Source organism: Rhea pennata, chromosome 1, assembly GCF_028389875.1.
Source record: "Rhea pennata isolate bPtePen1 chromosome 1, bPtePen1.pri, whole genome shotgun sequence".
Taxonomy (NCBI): Eukaryota; Metazoa; Chordata; class Aves; order Rheiformes; family Rheidae; genus Rhea; species Rhea pennata.
Genome location: NC_084663.1, coordinates 194,251,972 through 194,276,188, shown reverse-complemented (window position 1 = coordinate 194,276,188; position 24,217 = coordinate 194,251,972). Strand labels below are relative to the sequence as shown.

The 24,217-nt window shown below is 38.6% G+C and overlaps 1 protein-coding gene across 3 annotated transcripts in view; it reads right to left on the bottom strand.

The window, feature by feature from the left end:
* Window positions 1–24,217, bottom strand: part of LNX2 (ligand of numb-protein X 2) — a 59,387-nt gene that overhangs the window by 8,207 nt on the left and 26,963 nt on the right. For 2 of the 3 annotated variants that reach the window (XM_062567182.1, XM_062567184.1), the window contains exons 2-6: window positions 18,320–18,821; window positions 8,926–9,164; window positions 7,713–7,912; window positions 3,870–4,241; window positions 2,161–2,307 (exon numbers count right to left, since the gene is read on the bottom strand). In XM_062567182.1, coding sequence (XP_062423166.1) covers window positions 2,161–2,307; window positions 3,870–4,241; window positions 7,713–7,912; window positions 8,926–9,164; window positions 18,320–18,720 — 1,359 coding nt within the window. In that variant the 5' untranslated portion in view covers window positions 18,721–18,821. Of the gene's footprint in view, window positions 1–2,160; window positions 2,308–3,869; window positions 4,242–7,712; window positions 7,913–8,925; window positions 9,165–18,319; window positions 18,822–23,333; window positions 23,432–24,217 lie in introns of those variants that run through there. The other variant, XM_062567183.1, reaches the window with a different exon arrangement.

Sequence of the window (24,217 nt, the reverse complement as noted above, 5' to 3'; positions counted from 1 at the left end):
TAACAAAACAAACCTAAAACACAGCTAAATACACAGCCAAAGCTGTATTTTGGCACTTTAACAGATTGGTTTAAAAGATTAAGTCTGTGGAGCAAATTGACTGCAACCAGATTTCCTCCAATTCAGAAAAAAGAGAAAAAAACACTCATGTAGATACCATTCACTCAGGAAGCTTACGAAGGCCCATCCCGAAAATCTCACTCTGGTTTCTCTTAGATCCTACACTGGAATACACTAAATTTTAGGGCAGTGATATAAAACCATATGCTCACAAGACTAGACAAGAAATAGAAACAAATCTTCTGAAGTTTGGTGAACATCAGTATTACCTCATTTTTAGGTGAAACATGACCCAAAACTACAAAGAAGTTCCAAAAGAAATGAGAACACGTGTGCTTTCATGATCACAAAGAAGAAATATTTAAAGCCCTTAAATGCCAAGTCTTCTTTTGCAGCTGATATACAGAATCTCTCAGAGCACAAAGTGGCTAAGGCCACTCAATGCTATAGGCTATCAATGGATCTCCAGGCTCCCTAATTAAACTAATGACAACTCAAACCTGGAGCAAGAAGAGAATATTATATTTCATTTTCTAACATCTGAATTGTAAAATTCAAACCCTATTTTATTCTGTGCCATCAAAAGGATTTAAATCTGAATCAAGACATATATTATTCAGCTCAAGCCTTTCCTCTTCAGGATACTCAGTGATACATTCAAACCACTGAACACTCACCCGTGGTAACATTTTACATCAACAGAATACTTGGAAGGAATTCAAAATAACAGAAGAAAGGAATAACTCAGAAGATTCTTACAAATGTAAATACTTTCATATTTGCCTGACATTTCTTCGGAAATGGAAACAGTGCTTTATTCCCTCTTCAGCACCACATGCTACTTCTGATTTAGTCTGCTCCCTGCATATACATGTCAATCATATACATAGCTGTACATATATATCGCTTACAAAAACTTCTTTAATTCTTCAGGCTTTAGAACTAATTGACTAGTGCTATGCAATTACATAAATATTTTTTAAGCTAACAGACTTCTAAATCAACTGTAGATTAATGTAATCTAGGATAAATTATATGAAACATAGGAATAATCTAGCATAGATATCACCGGACATGAGACTACTTTGAAAGAGCCCACAGATGATATTGATAGGCTACAGAAAATATTTCAGCTGATTAATCAACTCTGGAAATATGATCTGAATACAACATATATTCATAGATGGAAAATGGGTTCAGGCCTTGTGTTACTCTGATCTGGATGGGCTGTAATTATTTTTTTGTATCAGTATGTCCTAATGCCATGGCATGAACAAATGCATGTGATCACTCAAGGCATTCAGGAGCTTCATCTTTAGCTCTCAACAGAAAAATAAGCTTCCTGGAGCATCTCTTGCTCTTTTCTGAAATTACTTGAATATTTAAAGGAAAATACTATCAACGTGTGTGAATGCTCCCAACAGAAGCAGGATATAAAGCAGTGATACAAAGAGAGCGGAGGAAAAGGTGGTTTGGTCAACACAACATGACAATTATTTCACAAAGCCTGAGGAGTGAGAAGCCATATTTTTCTAACTACAAGAACAGCTGAAGCACATGTTTTATTTCTGCAGATCTTCTGGATAATCTGACACTAGGTTTATGAAAGTCTCTTCATTCTGCCTTTCTTTCCCAGCTGGACCCTGAGGAAGTCAGCAGCCTTGCAGCCAGCACTGTTGGCTCATGGAGGAGATAACACAATCCTGCTACATGTGCTTTATATAAGGGATGGCATATGCCAATCTTATGTCCCTGCTGGTTGCAGCCAGCACAGCAACAGAAAGAAGAATGCTCCCAAATGAGATGCCTCCCATGTGGCAGTAAAACATTGTCTGCTATCTTGTACAAGATCTTAAAGCTACAGCTGTATGAGTTCAGAGAATTTGCTTTTGCCACTGCAGTCAGTAATTCCAAAAAATACTGAAATGCTATTGTGTATCTTTCATTCCCACTCCTGAGACAAGGCAAGACTTAAGTACTTCAAGTCTTCTCTGATTTTTAAGTCAAAAAATACATATAACCTTTCTGCCTTTTTACACACTTAGACCATCACATAACCAAAACTGTATTTATAACTCTCTTAGAAAGAGAAATACCAACCTTATGTGAGTTGGGTCTGCTGTGAAACAGCTGTTGGGTCTGGTGCTGGTGTGGGTTACTGTTATGAGTGCCTGTGTCTCGGATAATACTGACCGTCTGTGACTTCATGGGTCTAGAGATGATCAAATTCACCCTCTCCCCACTGGCCTGTGAAATATATAAAATAAAATAATAAAGTTGCTATGATATTGATTATTAGCCAAGGGAAGGGTATTATACAATTGAATATGAAAAAAAGGAGTCAGCAAAACTTGTTTTTCAATTCCTTAGGGTACCACAAACTTCTTGCTCTGCCCAGTCCCTTACTGGCTTCTTGCCAAAATTCCCTATCTACAGAATGGAGGGGATTTTAATCCTCCTCCTTTTCCCCTAATGTTATATTTACATCATCCAGAAATACTTTGTAAAAAAGACCATTTCTCACTTTGTGCTATGAAGTGCCAAGTACAAGGAATCCCCAAATTCCATTTGCAGTTTCTGTGAACTTCTGCAACACAATCATGTAACAATAGAAGAAAGAAATGCATGCATGACAGCTCCAGGGTCTGTGGATTTTTCTCACAACTTCTAAACATCTCTTGTATTTCCTGAAGAGACTTCAGAGAAAGATGGTATATATGGGTAGACCACCAAATTCTGGAGTTTTGGGAATACAGGAGACTCAAATACCCGTTGTTAAATGAAATGTCCTTCTCTTCCCACAAAAACACACCTCAATAGATAAAAGTTACCCAGTGTAAAATTCTGAGCACTTTACTGTTTCCAGAAACTGGGAAACCAACACTAAAATCTCCCAAATCATTGTTGTTTTCCTTTAATTGCAACGGAAACTCTTAAAATGAAATCTGAAACAAGTATTTACTACCCATTGGAATCAATTTCTGTTTGGCATTGGAATTGGGAGTTAATCAAAGACTACTCCCCTATACTGCAAGAAACTACTACTGGGCTATTCTGACTTTACTAAAACTAGAGTAATTTTTACCAATATCCAGTTAGCAGGAAGTAGCAATGTGCTGCAGCTGTTTCCTTATAGACTAGGAGAAAGGAAAGCGGTACAGGTTTTCCCTCAGGAACAGGGAGAGGTAATGTGTTAGACTGCATCAGGCTTTGGCCAATATTTACTTGTGTTCAGAGCAGAGCCAGGCATCTGGAACAGCCTTTCCTAATACTCAGGAAACTAATTTTATTGGATGGGACTAATGGAATATATACTTTTTTTGCTCCCAGCTGCTACCTGTTGCTTGTATGAACTCTGGAAAATCACTTTACTATTTTAAATCCCAAATTTATGCGCAGGCAAATCAAAACAAACCAATACCCACTTCTATTAGAGCTTATTGATATCTAGAGATGAAAACTACAGTATGTACAGTAGTCTATAATAATCTTTTTCTTTTATTTTTTTCTTCTAAGCAACTGGCTACACTGTACTCTCCTAGCTCACGTGAGCAGTTTTCTAACCTTCGGGTAGTATGTTCAGAAAGACTATCATGCTTTTCATCTCTAATGAGGTGAAGTCCGTCTGTTAGGTGCCAGAGCAGACCCTGTTTTGCTATACCATTTCCAGAACACAAATCAGAATGAAGAGAGCCGCTGCAGGCTTTTAGGCATAATGCACAAACTGTTCCGCCTGAGGCAAGCTCTACTGAGGGCTTTTCCCAAGAAATAAAGTTGAGTGAAGGGCTCAGGCAGAGAACACAAATTACCTGTATAACCTGAGCAGCAAGTTCAGGTGTCCCGTGCTTCAAGTCATGTCCATTAATGGCAAGTACTCGGTCATTGCTGCAGAGCCTGCCATCTTGAGCAGCCAACCCCCCTTCCAAAAGGTCGAGAATAAAAACTCCTGGCTCATCTGTTCTGCGTACGAGTTTAATGCCAAGCTGCTCACTGGAGTCACGCTTGTGCAGCGTCACTTGAAAGCTGTCCTCCCGCAAGGAGCTGGTGTTCTCCGCGTGGTTGTGTGTGCGGCTCCCAAATCGCCTCTCTCTGAGTACAGTGAGATGCAACACTGTGCAAGGCTGGGACAGAACAGCTCGAGCATGGTTGTGTGACACATTGCTGATGTCAAAGCTATTGACCTGCAAAACAAAACAAAATCAGAATAATATTCACATATATTCAATTGCTCCTAGCTATAGAAATACCCCCTCCCCCCAAACTAAACTCAGATATCACTGGAAATAAGCCCTGTTTTGGAGTGACCTGTCTGATTGTGCTAGGCCTCCTGTATCTTCCTTCCAGCCTTTACTGTAAACTCACTTTGCTGCTCAAGGTACAAGCCCACTTCCCACAAAGGCAACAACATCTCTCTGACAGTGAACACCCTCCACCATCACATTCCAAGCTTCTGCTCTCACAGCCTCCTACATTTGTATTAGATATATTAGATCTTTAAACTGCTTCATCTTCAGGGCAAGAACTTTTTCTGTGTGCTTTCAGTGTCAAGCACATTATCACTTCAAACAATAAAATAATAGCTTTATAAACAACACATCCAGATCTCTGAGGAAAGCTAACATCTAACAAAATGCAGTACTTCCATGAAGAGAAAATTAACCAAAAAAATAGTTGAAATCCAAAACAAAATTGTTCACTAAGACAGAAGAAATGGTTTTACCAGCTCTAAATAGTTTGTGTAAACTTAGCAGTCCCCTGACTTGTTTACGGTCAGGGTTTCAGACTCATAACTTGTATCTTTCATAATTTAATTGTAAATGAAAACCAGATCAAGCCCTCCTGCATTCTAAACAAGAACTCTGTTTGTTATGTGGCCCACACTGATATAAAAATCAATTATTTTCAGTCATTTATTGCACTATATAACTTTACCATAACAATTGACAAAGACGTGATAGGAACACTAAAAACCAAACAAACAGAAAAACCAAAAACCTCACAAAAGCAATATTCACTTGTTTTCAAGAATTAAAAGGTTCAAAACCAATCTTGAAACTTCATCCTTAACATATTCTATTATGACTTGATGGAAAAGAGCCTCGCCATGCCCCTAATTTCAGTAGACAAAAACTAATAGAAAACAGACTACACTGACCTGCTTTACCCAGGCTGTTCAATGCTCCCCATTACAACCTAAGTAAAAATAAAAAAATTGCAACTTCCCACAACATAACAGTAGTATTATAATTAAAAAAAAATCCTCCTGGGAAGAGAAAGAACCCAGAAATCTATGTACAGCAGCTGTCCCATTTACGTCACGCGTCCGAGCTGAGGAGCACCGAACGGCGAACGAACGCCGCCGCGGGGGGTTTCAGCACAGCGAAGGCGTAGCTCTACCTGCCTGTGCCGTACCCCCGCGAGGGGCTCCCAGCCCCGCAGCGAAACGGGCGGCGCTTCCCCGCTCAGCCACCTCCGTCTGCAGCGTGACGCCCGCGGCGGCCCCGGGAGCTCAGGCGCAGAGGCGCAGACGTGCCCTTCGCCGCTGCTGCTCCTAGCCAAGCAGCAGCCTTGAGCTGCGAGAAAGGATGCCCAGCGGGGGAAAACCAGCACCGAGGACTGCCACCACTGAAACCCAGTAGGGCTCATCTGTCAGAACCATTAAATTCCATTTAGTTTTATTTTTAGCTATCACTAGCTAAAGTAACTACATAAAATACCAAAGCATTCAAAGGGCATAAAAGAATTTATGCATAAAACCGATTTTTTTTATTCCACAATACGGAACTTATTTTCCAAATAAAACCACCTAGACATTTCTTGTAAAAATACATTCTCACTGGAATACATTTTACACAAACTGTAGTCATAGTCCAGGACAAGAAAAGAGACAAGTTAGAGTGTTTTGAAAATGTTAGGCATCTATCTATAGGCTGTACTCGACACCCTGTTACAACATGCACTTTTATGTAACAGTTATTAAATGGTGTTCCCTTGGATCCTGAAAGGAATAACACTTCTTGTTTGACTGGGCAAAAAAAGGGCTAAGTTTCACCTCGCAATTCTTCCTGGCTTTCTTTTAGCCCTTTACTGCTCATAAAAGCCTTCGAAGAGACACTCAGAAACACGCCAGTGAAGTGTGAACACCTAACTATGTTAAACGCCGGGTTTAATTACAGTCCGTGGAGACTGAGCCCGGTAAAATTTTAATGCAAGAGCTCAGCACCTGCGCAGGGAAATGCAACGCAATAAAGACGCTGTAACTTCCTGAAAGTGTGGCTTTTACGTCCTGTGCCTTTTCCTCATCGCGACGAAAGGACTCTAATGAACACTCTCCTGGAATCTGACAGCCTCAGTGTTAGCTCCTTGCTAACCGCAGCTTGTAAATCCTATTTATAGTCAATTTATAGCCACTTACGGCTTTGGAAATTATAACTGACATCTGCCCAAATGGCAAGAGTTTCCAAAGCTTCAGTGACAAGCTCCCTATTCTGGCAAGCGCAGAGAGCCCTTGAATATTGAAATAAATTGTGTGGCATTCAATCGGTGTCTGCAATTGCTTGTAAAAAGGTAACATTTTGGAAAACTCATGGGTTTCTTTCTTGACCAGCTAACTCTCCTAACACTCAAAGGGAGGAAAATATTTCTTAAAAGACGACTATTTTTCTGAAGTGTAAACTAGTTTTATTTCAAGGGAAATTAAATATTTAAGCTACTTCCATCTGTTGGATTTTAAAAACAGCGAAATAGAAAAAGACTGATATTACTTTTGGACTGTTCTTAGGCTAACAGATCAAAAGCAAACACTCGTATTGAAGTCATTCTGAAATGATGATAATGTATTTGTTTCAGGTGGAATGATTCAAAAACAGGAAAAAGGTGGAGGGGATTGTCCTGCCATATGGAGAATTCAGTTACATTCTTAGGAATAGTGTAAATAACCCCTCTTCCTGAGCTAAAATTAGAAATTTCTAATTAAATTTCTGAAATCAATAGAATTATTGTTTTTAACACTGTCTTTGGCTTGTTACTTAAAATTTTAACAAAAATACAGGCTTTATGATAATCAACTTACACTTTAATTGTTTATTTAAATTCTATGAAAAAATATTTAGAGTGGCCTGCTTCAAATCATGCCAGCGAAGAATATCACAGACTCTCTCTCTCTCTCTTCGACAAATACTAAAAGACGCAGATCAACTGCATGGCCTATTGGAAGGTAACATTGAAGTCAGATTAAAATAACAATTGAGATAAAGTCAATCTTACAGCCTGCAAGTGCTTTTTACAAGGAAAACTATGCCAATTTGGTATGTAAAAATAAACTTTGGTTTCTTTGGAAAGCTTGCATAAAGCTGAAATAGAGACCCTACATTTAAAAACACAAAAATAAACTCAGATTTTAAAAACAGATAAGAGATGCTAAGGAGTTAAAGTAATTCTAGGAGGCTGATCCCATGAACAAAGCATCACAAGCAAAAGATCTACAGCAACAGACTCTGCTCTGAATATTAATTTGCCTTCCAACTGATAATTGCAAAGCTAACATTTACACAACACAGTCTGACAAAGAAATCTCCCATTTCATTTAACTGGCAGTTTTGCAACAACCAAATGCAATGCAAGCAAATAGAATATGTAATTAGATCCCATACTTGAAGTATCTGGTCTCCAGCAAGAAGTCTTCCATCTCTGGCAATGATCCCATCTCGATAAACCTCTTGAATAACAATGTTGATCAAAGGCGTTTCGTTGCCACCTACTATGCTAATTCCTAATTCAATATAAGGATTGGACCGATGAATTTCAATAGTAGTGATCTCTCCTTCAGGCAAGGTAGGTGGCTGTTGATTTGCTGCCAATTATTTTTTAAAAAAGATGATTAATCATCCTTTACCCCTCATTCATTTTCAACAAAGCAGATCACCAGAGGACAATATAGGCACACCACTTGACAATGGTTTAACAACAAACTAGACAAATGCAACTGGATTAGTTCCACTATTTGCAGAAACACCTAGTTGATTAGAAACAGCTCTATGAAAAGTTAGTAGTATCCATGCTTCCTGAAACGAGACTTTTTTTTGCTTTTGAAACAGATATTCTGAACCTTTTGGATCTAGTCCTTAATAAATTTCATATGTTTCATTTTCAAATCCAATTACTTAAGTATTCACATTAACAGCTGCTATTGAGTTAACAGTTCGAGGGAAGAGACAAGCCCATTTCTGAAGCAAACATGGAGACAACTGAAGAGGAAAAAGGGGGCTGCTAATGGGTGGCAAATACACAGGAAAAGGAAGGGGAAAAGACCACCTTCCTCTGCGGTAAGGCTCAGTGCTTCCTCTCTAAAATCGCAGATGCTAGAGACGTTACTGTTAGTTCGATGCAGGTGGATGCAGGAGCTACTCAGCTGCCTTTTCGTTCGAACAGGACAATATTCCATGTGTGGGAAGCCTGCTGATCCAGGGGTGGGAAGTGGAGGGGAAAAGAGGGGAAAAGAAATCTCATCTTAGAAAACAAGTTTTGTAATTCTATAGAAAACACGCTGCTTCAATCTAGGCTCTAGGCCAGCATTTCCAGATTAACATGCACTACTGTACTAGCACGTGTTATGATCCCGTACCACGATATCTGTGTGGTACACATATCCAGATAGTTTTTTCGTTCTTGTGATTTTAGCCCAGTTAAATATTTGCGCATACAGGGATCTACAAATATTTCCCCAGGAACTTCAACAGGAAGAAGTAAAAATGAAGATGCATGTTCATAAATTGTTTGCAAGAAACAATCTGCAACACTGCAAGTGCTTCTATGTTTGATAAAAGGTAACTGGAAAAAGGTTTTAGGACGTAAATGATGACATACTGTCTGCTGCTGTGTTCTCCTCAAAAGCAGGATTGTCAATGCTGGGCTCATCTGCCCACGTAGGAAGGGCAGGTGACGTGAAGCTCTGCTCCGCAGGCACTGTTCCCTGATCCGCATCTGGAGATAAACGGCTGGGCTGCTCTGTGCCACCAGGACCAGCCTCGCTCTCAGCTTCTGGCTGCAGCTTGCTAGTTTTCCTTCTCTCCAGAGCAACTCTCCGATGAGAAGCCCCAGGACACCTGTGAAGAGAACATTTATACCATGCTTCAAGTATGCAGGAATTTACGCAACACAAAAAAGTCAGGAGTGTTCCATAAAACAAAACCTGTTTTCTTCAAAAACTTGACTTTAAACTAGTCATAAAATATTTTAGAACTAAATGGATTTTAAGGTCAAAATATTTTTTCAGTAGACAGAAATCAAAAGCAATACTGCCTTATCCACAAAGGCTATGTTGCTTTCTCGCCACAAACTGGACGTGTTCTAACACATTCTGAATGTAGGCTTAAATTCTTATGTATATTCCAGTTTTTGGAAAAAACACACAGATTAAACAAGGTTGGCATAAAGTTCCACAGAAGAAGAGCCCTGTTCAAAGACACATTTGGACACTCCTGAAGCAACCTCTCTTGACTATAATAAGTCAAGAGAAAAGGATCAATGATATTTTCTGGTGGTCACTTGGGGAAGTAGAGATGAAAAAATTACCTACATTGTGATCTAAGTGTTAAAATACTGAAAAAAATTACATGTGTATAGGTGTTTGTATGAAAAGTAGAATACAAGTAATAGCTCTGCCCCCAATCTCCTTTTTAAGCAACAGAGAGTTTTTCATTCTCTTATCTCCATAATTTGCTTCCTGACTTAACACAGCAGGTGCAACTCTTTCGCTCTCCCTTAAGCAACAGTGCCCCCATCATCATACTGCACTTTGCACTGTAAACTCATTTTTATGAGATTCCATTACTCTCAACACAATGATTTTTTGCTTATGCTTAAAATTCCACAACAGCATATTGCAAAGGGCTGCAATGTTGCAAATTCACAGGAATTCTTCACTTACCCAATGGTTTTACAATTACTTGTAGATAATTGGATACAGACATCAATCTTGCATCTGCCTGTGTGATGCAGTTTTGCCAGCTTCTGATATTGCAAGTCTTGCAGTATCTGATGCCTGTCTTAAAGCTCCTGCTTTTGGAGCTGCTGACCACATAAAAGGTGTTAGTATTATAGCAGCATCAGGAAAAAAAGGAACTGTGTTCTTGAAAGGGTTCCCTTTTTGGGAACTTGACAGATTGGCGTAATCCAAGTAGGAATGATTTATCCGGGCAACAGGAAAAGAAATCTGTTAACAGAATAAAAGGCTGTAGAAGTCTTAACAATGTCCTAATTTGTTGAACTGGATTGTTTTAAAAAATATCACAATGCTGCTTTGGTATTCTGTAAGAGGATCTGGTAATTACATGATCAGACTGTTTGCAGATGAAGGATTTAATAAAAATGTTCTCAAAATAATTTTGCTAAAAACATCTGTATAGCCACTGTGACCTCAGCAATGTTAAACACATACACATCTCACTCTACATATATCTCTCTCAATGTATATTTAAAAGAATGGCATAAAGAAACCAAATATGCTAAGAAATATGCATGAATACATAAATCAGAGATGGTTCACATTATAATGACATGTTTAAGGAATCATTTCTTGGAGCTTTCTCCAAGATGACATGTTTTAAAAATGCTGGCCACCTCGTTCTTCAAAGACAAGAACATGCAGGCATGAAAAAGATAAATCACTTGAACGATCTTCCTTTGTGAAAAGGTTTATTTGATTTTAATGTAGAAATACAACTATGTTTCTTGGTTTTGCTCAGGTAATATTTATTACCTAAAATCAGTGGCTTAGTGAGACTGATCAGAGTCAAACTCGAAAAGGAAAAAAAAAAAAAAAAAAAAAAAAAAGAAAGAAATGTAGAAATCAGGCTAGGCTCAATTTAATGTGGCAGCCAGAAAAAGACACAATTACAAGTGGAAACTCAGCAGGAACTGATTCTTGTTGACACTTATCCAATACAAACCTGAAGACAAGAATCCCAAACAGCCAGGGAAAGAAAAGAGGCAATGCCTTTCACTAGCTGCAATTTCTAAAATGCCAGAATTTTAACTGATTAGCCTCCCTCTCCCCCAAATTCTTAGTGGAAAAAAAAAAGAAAAAGAAAAAGAAAAGGGACACACTCTGCAGCAGTACCTCTGCCAAAGCCCCGCAGGTGCTCATGGAGGAGGGAACCTCACCTTCCCCGGGCGCCCCATAACCGCACTTTCCCACGCCGAGCTGACCAAGCCGCACCAGCTCGGTGAGCTGCCCGGCTACGGGAGCGGGGGCTTGCAGCGAAGAGGTGAACGAACAGCTCAAAACGGATGGTGTCAGGCTACCACGGCCGAATCGCAAGCTTGGACGTCAGCATCCAGCTTTACGGGACTATGTCTACAAACTGGATGCTTCCCTGCAAGTCCTTTTACCCAGCCAGTTCACAAAGTAGCCGGGGCAGATGGCAAAGCACACCTGAGAAGTTTGGGCCTTTTTAACTCTATCAGATTAGGACTGAATAAAACCCCTATGTGAAAGTGTCCTATTTCTGTCAAAGTCTTCCAAGCCGCAGTCAGATCGTTCCCCTCACCCCAGCTTTTACAGAGCACTTTCCTCCACCAGTACTTGGCAGCTGATTAAAGTCCTCACACAAAAATATAAATAGACTGGAGGCTTATTTTCACCACAGCTATTTAATTATCATTTCAAAGGCTGATATCAAGAAATATAAACAGCATCCTGAGCACATCTACTTAGCTCAATGGAAGTCCCTTTTATGCAACACTCAACAAGGCAAATCTATGAAAAAAAATAATCCTGGTGACAGAAACCCCTTCTTCCCCAAATTAATCAGTCGTTATAACAGACTTAGAACAGAGCTGCCTTGCCAGGGAAGTGGCTGTCTGGTGGAGATATTACTTCATGGGATGCCAAATCTTCGGTCTTTAAACATGATATGTCATCTACTGAACAACAAAAGCCAGGACTGGTATTCAAGCACATTTATAAGAAGAATTTTCATTTTCACTTGCAACATAGAGATTTTTTTTATTGACAGTAGGAATGTATTATTCCCAAGCAAAAAAAAAAAAAAAAAAAAAAAAAAAACCCATATCACAGATCACTTGTAACAGTTAACAAATGCCAATAAATCTCTACTAATATTTTTGCCAAATATTTGGGATAAAGACCATTTTGGACAGAATGTACACAGATGGACATCTGAGGGTCCAACCTATCATAAAAATTTCTTTTGTAAGGGTACTGAAATCCCCTTTCCTGCAAGAAACTGTACAAATACGGGCCTGAGACTGAAATGTATTTTAAAAGAATGGTGTTTCATAGCTACCTACAAAGCCAGAATCCCTTAGATACGAGTCAGAAGAAGAAGGAGCATGCTTTTTGAAATTTCTAGCAGTTACTTAATTGCTTTCACAAATCTAGATTCCAAAGAATAGAAATATTGATTTATCTTTCAGTTGCTTTAGTTAGTTGTTTTTTTTATCAGGAAACATGAAAGGCAGTTGTTCTTTGGAGGCAAAATGAGCTTCTAGCTGTATTTACTGGCTTTCTTCCTCCCTGCAGCATCAGGACTGACTTTTCTACAATTCTGCATTGTTGATAAAGTATAGCTTTTACTTCTGGCTTCTTTTAATCCATATCAGATCGAGAAAAGTTTCTGAAAAGGATTTTTTTTGGTGGGGCGAGGGAGTTTGCACAATCAAGTCTGCTGGGTTTCCCATTTAAACTTGACTCTTTGGAAGGCTAGCAGTAATCTCTCTCTGTAGAAAAAAAAAAAAATCTTTCATACAAAATTAAGATGTAGTTTACAGTGTACTCCGAGGGATAACAGTAGGGGCTTGAAAAACACATTTGCTCACTGACTACTGAAAAGAAAGATTTCATTGTAATGTATGCCTTGAGTGTCTGCACCGTCTAGAGGTTCAATAAAAGTAAACACACAAAATAGCCTTAAAATAGTTGCATTAAATCGTTTTCTAAGTATAAACTGAATTTGAGCAGACTGCAGAGATGCAACTGAAATGCCTTTGCAATTGCTCATGAAACTTTGCCAGCAAAATGACCTTAAACAGCATTCCTGGCAAGTTTTACATTTACAAGTCAGAGCAAAACATGTTGCTTTATTAGAAAGCTAAGACCTTGTTTATTTTTTGTTTTGTTTTTCTCCTTTTGCTAGGGAAAAGAAAAAGGGGCACTGGGAGTTATCTGATTATGGGAAATGGAGAGGACGCAGGAAATAAAATATATTCTCTCTCACTTTCGAAAACATCTAACAATTTCAAAGCACCTATAAAAAGCCAAGGTGGGTTTGGAGCAGGGAAAACCCACAGAAAGATCCCTCAGTTTTCCAGCAATTTCTCCACGCTATGGAGAAATTCAGAACATGTTGCTTACCCGCTACATAGGTAGTAGACAAAGATGACATTCCAAAGGAAGGTTAAAGCCTATAGATTATTATTTGATCCTCTTCACTTTTCTCAGTGTTAAAAACAAAAGCATGGGGACAGTGCTTGCGGCCAACATCAGAACAGGTGAAAAGAAAAGAACTTAGAAGCACTGATAAAAACTTGGATTTCTCAGCTTTTGAGGGATAATTTTTTTTTATCTGTGCAATTAATTTTCTTGTTAATCTAAATCTGTATTTTATATATGCTGACTACTAGATAGTAAACAGCTCAGTGATTTCCTCAATTTCAGAAAACATAACCTTTTTGCAAAGTTGAAATTTAATCTTCCACAAAAGTGGCCTGAATGTTGTCAACATTAAAGTATTTGGAAAAATATCCCCATCTCAAATGGTATGTTTCTTAAATTACTATAATAGAATATGTCTGGGAAAAATTGAAGCCCAACTCATTTGCAGTACATACACACGACCTAATTCTCTTATTAAGAAGCTGTACTAGGTTAGGAATTTTTGTACAATAGAATTTGTATTTCAAGAATTGAATTAAAATCAAGCACAATAAAAGTTCAATTTTTGGGGGGGAGGGGGCCTCCTATTTAATAAATCACCTTTAACACTTAGCAGTGGAATTGGCATACACTTTATTAAGTATTAACAATTTTTGTACAGCAAATGTTCAAGAAAACCAGTACAACTCAACACTGTACATGCATTTTTTTTCCTTTAGGTCCGATTAGGTGTATTATATTCAACTTTAGAAATCACAGTTCCCAATTGAATGTGATGATAGTGAAAGACCAATAACCAAGAATATTTTCATTAAGCAATGAGATGCATATGGAGTACAATAAGCAACCACACAGTAATCACATTTTTGTTTCATGCCTCAAATCTCCTTGCTAGAGCAGCTTGCATTAACTATACTCTTGGAGTTACCTGGTGGATATTTTGCGATTTCTTCCAGTTTTTATGCTCAAATGGAGCCAATTCTAACCACATTAGAAACGCTGTGTGAGCGCTTTTGAACAGTGAAACTAACAATCATATTCCATTTCTTAGAAACGCAAGCTAGTTTGTGTGTTTACTAAGACTGGTTTATATTAAGCTAAATTATAATACTACGAAATCTTATATTTCTTTCCAGCACTTAATAATCAGAGTATAATTTTATTGGATTCAGTAATCCATATGAAATCTAATTCAAATTACATAGCTACTGTCATCTTTTATGTCAGCAATGATAATTTACAGGTGTTCAGATGTTTGCAAATAAACTTAATTGAGAACTGTAAATCACCATGTACTCAAAATGCATATCAGCATCCTAAGACAACAGAACGAATTCAAGATGAGCAGGGCTCTGCAGGGCTCTGCAACTAAAAGCTTTTTTTCATACTGACGGACAGGAACAGCTAGTGACTCAGCTCACTCAGGTTTCATACTAGATGTTGTGCATTAAGCAAATTAATATTTCATATATACCTAAAGAGAGTAAATTCAGTGTTCTACGTACCAGTAAATTACATGTCCCTGTTGTAAACAGTCTTAATATCACTCACAGATACCAGTCAAGGAAAAGGCATGGAAAAGATGAAGGAAATGACACTCAGAAAGCAAAAGATAAACCAAATGTGTAGCAGGGGTCTTGCTAGCATTGTGTCTTTTGTTAAAATTAAATTAGTTTAATGTTAGGATTATAAATATTGCAAAAATTTAGGCTTTCTTTCCCATTGTCCCCATTCATCACGGAGATTAGAATGACTTGCCTTGAAGAAACCAGCAAGAGCCTAAGTTAGTGTGGAAATGATGGGATGGGGAAGACGCACAAAAAGGCTACTCATTAGTAGCTGTATCCTTCTGACACGGAAACTTCACACATGTACATTAAGGCTATGAGTACATACATGCTTAAGTGCTGAAAAACAGATAGTTCGCTAACCCCACACAACTCCATCCTCTAGGGATGTTGCAGGTCCTGCACTTTCAAGTTTTGCTCAGCTTCAGAACTCCTAGAAATGTTCAGGCCCTGCAGCAAGGAGGAGGACGCTGGAAACACCCGTGTGAACAAACTGTTTCAGAGGAACACAGTCATGCTTCTCCCTTTCTCTGTAAGGCACCTGCCCATATGCGTGTCCACAACATGCACAACTCCAAAAAGTCTCCTCTGCAACATCATTTACCTCCAGAATCTCCAGCAGAACGAAGACAGACTCTGAGTAAACTTCTTGGGGTAGCTGCACGCATCTCCTGAAACAATCTCCCTGCCTTCATGATCACCAGGATCACTTCATCTCTAGTGCACAGAGCAACAAAGATGATCCTTGTCGCGTGACTGACACAGTCTGATACTGACTGCTGGGACAGCTCAAAGTGACTGCTGGAACACGACTTTGGTGGAAGTGCTTGTCACAGCAAAGCCTTGGCTAAACACCAGAACCACGTCCTAACGCCTCATGAAACGATGAAACTACTTCTCTATGAGGAGATCTGGCTGAGATGTGGGAATCCATCTGCGGAAAAGGGACTGGCAGCAGTCATTTGTGGAAGTAGTGTTATACCAGCAACAGGCTTCACCATCCTGCCTTTAACTCTCACTCTGTATTTCAGTTTTTGCTTGCCTACCTCACAGAAACAACACTCTTTCCTTTTTCAGCTCATCTTGGAGACTATGCAGCTTTCGAGGGGAACAAAACCCTCTTTCTCTATTAGGAGGCTCTGGTGGAAAGGGAAGGAAAAGGTCAGAAGAAGAGACAGGAGTGTAGAAATAGTGCAGACTGCATAGTGTTACCAGTGTCTAGTACCACCTTGTTGGAGTCTCTCTAACAATTCATGATACCTGCACATTCATTTATCAGCACTGTCTTTATTGTTCCCGACACATCATTATGGCTCTGGAGGTGGAATAAGCTAGACTGGACTGAGGGCAGAAAAATGAGGCATACAGTTAATACTACCCTTATCTGGGGGAAAGGGAGAGGAGAAAACTTCTTCAATGCCCTGAGACATCTCTCTGCAAAATGAGCATAGGTTTTCAAAGTTAAACACAATACACCATCTGAATTAAAGGAAGAAAAAAGGAAAAAAAAATCATGTTGAGTTGTACATAGAAAGTATTTTCTGATATCAGATACAACTCATTTGATTGGGATCTTTTGAAGTAAGATGCGTTTCTCTTGAATATATAATTTCCTTCTCTACATAATTCTTTGCTATATTCTTCTTCACTTCTTACATCTCCAGAAAGTTAAAAAATATCTTAGTTACTTGGCCTAGATACACATAATGATTTTCAGCTCTGACTCATCACATTTTATCTTTAACACGAAAGGATATGTCCAAGTTTTTGTTCATGACTCAGGTAATGAAATAGCTAATAATTAAAAAAAAAAACTATTTACTGAAAATACCCTTTAAGCTACTGAGAAAACAAAAGCAAATACACCCCTCAAATCAAAGTTAACATTTTTCCATGACAAAAATGACACTGCTCTACACAGAATGAAACACACCATAGGAAATATTCCTTTGCTAAAACAAAATGCACTAGTCTACACAACAGGAAATATCATTCTATCTGAATTTGATTGTCTGTTATTTTCTTCTTCATAGTGGTATTTAAATATTTACAGTAGGAAGGCATAAAACAGAAGAACTATATAATTACTAGCAGTTAAAATAAGGTCCTAAATATTTAGGTGTAGATAATACTTTACAGTATCCTGACAAATATTTAAAGGACTGCCATTACACCAAGCCTTAGAACAAAAACAAACAAACAAAAAAAAAAAAAAAAAAAAACACAAAAAAAAACCCCACTGTCTGAATCAGGCAAGTGGACTTCCAAGGTCTTAACATATTTTCTATTCAAACATTCCCCCAAGTGATCCTTGTCATCTGCTCTCCTGCAGTTTCTTACAACTCTAACTTGCACATTACAAAAGCAGCTGCAGTCCTCATAGTAATATACAATAAAATGCACAAAAATTAACTTGCTTTCAGTGCTTCTCATTCAAATGAGACTCAGGAACAAGGATGCAGAAGATACCTGAATCCATCTCTGACACAAAACCACTCACTCTAGCTATATTTACACCTTTCACTCATTTGAAGTGACAAGTTTCTTAATTCTCCTAGTTTAAAAGGGTGTTGAAAGTGTTGTATAAACAACCAGAAAAAATATCTCAGAAACAAAGTAAAGCATGCTCATATAACACACAGTCCATCTGTTCAGTGAACAGATTTTAAAATAAAAAGAAAAATTGGTCTTGCAGAAATCCCATGAGATACTCATTCTATCTGCCTATCCCAAAGCAGAATTAATCCTGCCTTAACAATTCCTGATGGAGGTTGGTTTAATCTGTTCTTAAAACACTTCTGAAAGCGAGGAACAAGCAGCCACCCGCTCAAGTAATCTTTACCAATGCCTGACCAGTATGCACTTTTCTGAATTAAATCTCATTTGCTCCTCCTGCACTATTTCCTTTCTCTTTGTAGACATGGTTTGCATGTTCGAGGACTTTTCTCTCATTTCTCTCCTCCCTCAGCCTTTTTTTTTCCTGTGCTCTAAATAACTCCTTTAACTATTTCTCCTCAATCATATTTGCTAGTCTTTTTCTTTTCTTTTTTTAATCAATCACATTGTTCTCCCCATGACTCTCTTCAGGTGTTCCCCAATCTTCTTGGACTGTGATGTCCAAATCTGCAAGCAATACTCCACTGAACTGTCACACATTTATCATTTCCTACAGTGTTCGACCATGAATTTAGAAGTCCCCACCAAACCACAACTCTCCCCCTCAACTTTGATTGCTACAGACACCTGTCTACCAAGTGTGCAAGAGACAGACACTGCAATCAACTGCATGACTCACCTGTTTTTGAGATGTGCTGCCAGGTCACATCGCTGCATTACCTCCTGACATACTGAAGAAAAGGGACATAAAACAAACAGCTTGTCTAACAGTTTATGAACGAGAATGCTGGATTTTTTGCAGAGTTTAAAATGGAGTCTTTTTCGATCCAGTGGGCAGAAATCCTTCTCCTGTAGAAAGTTCCTTAGGCACTTGTAGCAGAAAGTGTGTCCACAGGGAGTGTCCAATGGCTGCAACAAGGGCTGAAGGCAAATATGGCAAACCAAGTCATCATCCACTTCATTCTGGTAGTTGTACAAGTGATTCTCCCTTGTCCAGTGCTGCTGGCCACATTCAAAGCACAAAGGGTTCAAGGAGGCATTCTGCTCCACCAAAGCCATGTCATCATTTGTAGTCCCCATTGCACAACTAAGACTACTGAGGAAGCCTCTTCCTCATAAGATAGATCTGTTCCTGTAAATCTCAGGGGAGACGCAACTATTCTTTAGTCAAGCATCATTTTCTGCAACAAACATCAGAATAAGCATTATTAATTTAGCATGAAGCTTGAAACTTATCAAAAAACAAAAGTTAGATTAATAGGATATTTTGGTTTTCTGGAAACATCATAGAAGAGAGTGATGAAAAAGTCTGTAAGTACGATTTCATTTTACAACAGAAATGTTTTACTGCTTTATAACAGCTGCTCCACTGCATAGTTTTTACCTGCAAGATGACCAGCTTATTAAGAGCAACATTATGCTATCTCACACTAGAAGAAAGCAATTAGTGTCTAGCACAAAACTACTCCCTTGTGGAATAATGATTATATGGCAAAGTAATTAATTGTGTCCCTTAATACAAGATTATGATTTTATTCAGTAATCTGGTCCCACTCTTCTCTTTGAATTTTGAATATTAATACAAAATACTGCACATTAAAGGTCTAAATACCTTTTTTTTTTTTTTTTTTTAGAAAGGGAACAGAAATGATTGCTTATCCTGTTCTTTCCTACTAATTGTTGTTATATGCCACTGCCTACCTTTGAGTTTTCTCTGCAGATTGCTACACATTAAGAGAAACTGATTCCATTCAATATGATACATCGATTTAGTACAGAGGCTAGAAATAAAAGTACAGAATAAAGTAATCATATGAAGTATTGGTTCTAAACAACCACCCTGTTTTGCGTTATATCTAACACAATTAAAACTGCAGCATGCTCAATGTGTTGATAATCAGGTTAGTCAAAGGAATGCATGTCTGTCACTACGGGATTCATTTTAAACTTTAAGAGTTAAAGTTTGTCTGTCTTAAAATATCTATGTGGTCAAGAAACTGTGTAGCCATCAGCCTATCTTTTCAAACACTAAGCCCTTATCCTTCTCGACTTTATCTGTCCTTCTCTCCCTTAAAAAATCATATTGCTTGAATCTCACAACAGAGTGATTTGAAAACAAAACAAGTTCTCCTACGTTAAGAAACTTGTTAATCCATTAATTCTGGTAAATGCACTCTTTAAAGAAAAAAGGTATCAAATTTAAGTCATGTTTATTTAATGCCCAAATTCTTTACTACAATTTAGCAAGCAACAATCATGAGGTTCACTTCTTATATTCTAACAAAGCAATAGCAAGCAAACAGACAGTGAGAACTGCTCGTCTTTTTGCTAACCCATCACTTTGTTTTTATCTGCTGAAGCAGTCATAAACACATTCTAAAATTCATGTGGGGCACATGGATTTCACGATGTCTTTCTTTTTAAGAGAACCGCTGTTTTGGTTTTTACCCCTTAGCCTCGCACAGCCATGCACAAGACTTAGAGCACATTTTGCAAGGATTATTATATCCTTTGACGCAAAAAGGATTAAATTGTAATTTGTAATCCAGGATTCTATCCTGCTGTGGAAATTGATGCTCTTCATTGCCCTATCTTGTAGTAGATAACATGTACCTTCTGGAAAGGATTTTATGAGGGAATAGCATATCGGTTCTTTGTTAGTGGAGACTAAGAATGCAAAATGAGGTTCCAAAAGAGATTACTTAAAAGCAGTCTTAAACATATTATGTAAGGAGTCAAAGATTGGAAAGCAGATAAGGAGACTAGCACTCAGGCTCTGGTGTGCACAAGCAGCAATTCTCTAACTATATGTTCATGCTCCTAGATTAACACAAAAGGAATGAGACTGGTCTAATGGCTGTTCTTTATGTAACACTAACTAAATCGCAGTACAAATGTTCTAGAAAAATGCTGCATTGATCTGTGACTTTACCGAATCATTTTGCTACTTATGGCTCTACAGAAACCAACACAAACATCAGAACATGTGGTGTGTATTATATTTTACTGAAACGCACCTGGAAGATTAACAGACACTAGCAGTGGACCAAGGCATGCAGGAGGATTTGAGAAAGCTATTTTAAGAGGGTGTTGTCCAAATGATAGACCAGTTCCTACAATTAGCTAGGAGCAGGACTCTTCCTCCTTCTCCAAGTAACCAAGATCACAAGAAAGGAGGAAGACCTACACCAGCAAGGCTACAGAACCATGCCAGGACTGTGACACACACTTCAGACCCAGTTATGAAGCCTTGGTGGTGAGCATCTTGAACTCTCCTTTAACAAAAGAACAAGCTTCTCTCATTTATATCCTTGGAAGTCTATGCTACTCATACTGCAGTCTTCTGCAGAGCCCAACACAACATTATACAGTAAATACATTTGCGAGATGGTTGCTGTGGTCAAAGACAGCAGCATCAGTCTTTTGGAAAGATGCGATTAAAATAATTTTTGTACGTTAAAAACCTTCTTAAACAGCAGCCACAAAATTTGAACAAAAAATAAAATGAGAAGTTCTTAGGAGAGCAGGCCTTCACTGGGATGTTTGAAATTGTAACAAGAAACTTGCTCTCTCAGGAGGTTACAGAATGGTAACTCCAGAAACAAGTTCTGTTTACTGAAATCTCAAAGGCCTCTCCTCACTGACACACAAGCAGTTACTCTCTAGAAGTGGTGACTCGCTAATGCGAGCAGACAGACCGATTCCTAAGACTGCCACCACGTGAATACCTTAATAGTACTGTCCTTGCAGTGATAAAGCTGCTGCGATAGCCGGTCAACCTCAACACGAGAGCCAGTCTCTCAGCCGTGCTGGCAGAGAGGGTGCATGCACTTGGCTGGGAAGGGCAGGAGTTCAGGCCACGGGTGGACAGGCACCATCAGACCTATTTCTGCTGGTTGCTGACATTGCCTCTGGCTGCTTGCAGAGCAGTTGGTGCCCTGTTAGCTTACACAATCCATAAAGATCCCGCGAGTTAACCTGACCACTTCTTCTGAAGCGGATCTGACAGCACTTTCACAATCTCTCCATCAGCAAAGCAAGGGGAGCGGTAACCACCAGTACAAGGGGGCAATAAACAGAATGCAGTATCTCTGATCGACAGAAGCATCAGCAAAATGAACATCTGTCATGGCCTAAGTGTGTCCTATTGGAAGGAGACCGCTTCTTCTCTGCTGGTGGAGCCTCTTCTAAGAGAGGGAGAGACCTGCTCTGCTGATCCTCCGCTCTTGGGGGCTGCTGGTTGTCTCTTGATTCCAGAGCAAGTTCCCTTATTTCCCCTCCACCCAAATAGTTCAAACATTACATCAGTGCTCACTGCAAGGACCAGGCAGTCAATTACAACATGAAGGTTCAAAGGAAAAAAAAAAAAAAAAAAAACTTCACTTTAGCACTGCTTCTTTGACTCCTGTGTTGCATTTAGGGCATGCTCAAGAACAGAAAAATTATTCACTAGGATTTGTACAGATTATATAGCACAGCTGTCTAATTATTAATTCAAAGACTTTCAGACTCTTCCCTATGCAAAATACCTACTGATTTACACAGCCCACAAACACAATATTTATAGTCAGAGTGACAACTGGGATTGCAAGCAGGGTCTAAATTTCACTAATCTACAGGCACTATATCCCTGAAACAGTACCAGAGTACTGCAATTTATAATGTGATATTTTATCCCTCCTTATGTACATCTTATATTATTCACTGTATCTAGTATGACTGCAGATGAGCATCTCTACAGGATGGATCAGCTCAGAAAAGCCACAAAAAAGGAAAAACAGTCTGAAGTAAAAAAAAAAAAAAAAAAAGAGAGAGAGAGAGAGAGAGAGAGAGAGAGAGAGACACTAAAAGAGCCAGCCAGGACTGTTTTTCCAAGTCATGTAATTCCCTACCCAGGGCTTCATTATAAAAACAGAATAGCACAGGTGGTGCCCTGCTTTCAGTTTTAAATCACAATCCATTTGGGAACTGGGCATGACTGGACAGCCAACTGTGCATTTATTTATTTATTTAAAGCATGTATGAAAGCAATCTTAGTTTGAGAAAAATAGTCTTATTCATACGCCTGCTGTAGTTCTCATTAATTGATTCAGCTAACAGGTTTCACAATTTTTATTCCTTCCCTCTGGATAGGTACTACAAAGCACACAACCAAAGCAGAATTGTAGCAATAACTAAACCCTCGGATTAACTTCTGATGGAAGTTAATGAAAATATGCACTTTGAAATCAATGTTGAGAGACTTCTAAATTTCTTCATCAAAATACTGGAGATACAGATCTCTTTAACTGACTTAAAAATTCTACAACAAATCTGACAGTATTCCAAAAGTAAATAATTAAGACAAATGCCCACCTTGTCAACAAAATCCTCTTAGAACTACCTTTAATATACCACAGTTTGCCATTTTGTTTACTACCCTACACATTTTCCTCAACCGAAATTAAAGAGTAAAAGAATACCCTTTAACGAATGACACCACCTGTGCTGTGCTCCAGTGTCCCTGCACCCAGTGTCCCTGCGTCCAGCATGCCTCGAAAACAGATGGGATGCAGAACTCATAATTCTGCGGCTAACAATTATTTATGCCAGAATGGACATTTTCTCAGGAGGTGAGATGTTATCTAACCAATTAATCAATGTCAAATTTAAACTGTGCAATTTAAACAAAATGAAGTTGCAAAAATATCTACCTTTATTTCCTCTCCTCTCAAGGCCACTGTATGCTGGATGGTTCTCCTCATCTCAGAGGGCTCTAAATTTTGTGGTCTGCCAACAGCATAGGGATGCGTCAGCATTTCCCTTACCCTTCAGCAGTGGGAAAGGGAAGGATAGAGAAAGAAATCTTAACAACCATATAAGAAATTATAACAACAATACTATGAAAGCTTCACATGGCCCCAAACACAGGCAATACTTTCCTGATCAGTCAGCTTTGTACTTGCAAGGTGATACATAATTGTTCTATAAATCTATCAATAACTCTGAATGATAGCATAGTCATCATCCTGGATGATGTTTACTTAACTTAAACATTACAGGAGTTCTGAGGTCTGTTCTCAGTCTTGCATTACAGCCTTATTTCCCTGGTATTCGAGTGGCTAAGTTAGGTAGGACAAACCTCCCATTTTCCAAATTCTTCTGCCCTGTTCAAATGCTGAAGCTGCGAAGGTAATCTTTTAGCAGTCAGGTGGAGTAGATTAACACAAGGTATAAGAGGAGATGACCAGATGTGGTTACAGCCATTGCTTAAAACCACCCCCCATAAATAGATTAAAAATTAGTCCTTAGTTCCCAGGCCAGTACCCTCCATAGGAATTACAGTAGCAGCTGGTGATTCATAACTGTTTTAGAAGCAGACAATAGTTGGAGTAGACTATTAAAAACAGCAGAAGCTTTCTGTAATAAAAAACCATGATGTGAATAAAAGTTGGAATACAGTAGTGGAGGGGAACAGTGTTATTTCAAATCTTCCAATAAGCATGACCTAGCTCATTAGATATGAACTCTGTTTTAATATTAAAACCATATAGCAAACAAATGAAGCAGAACCAGCAACTTCTATTGACTTTATAAT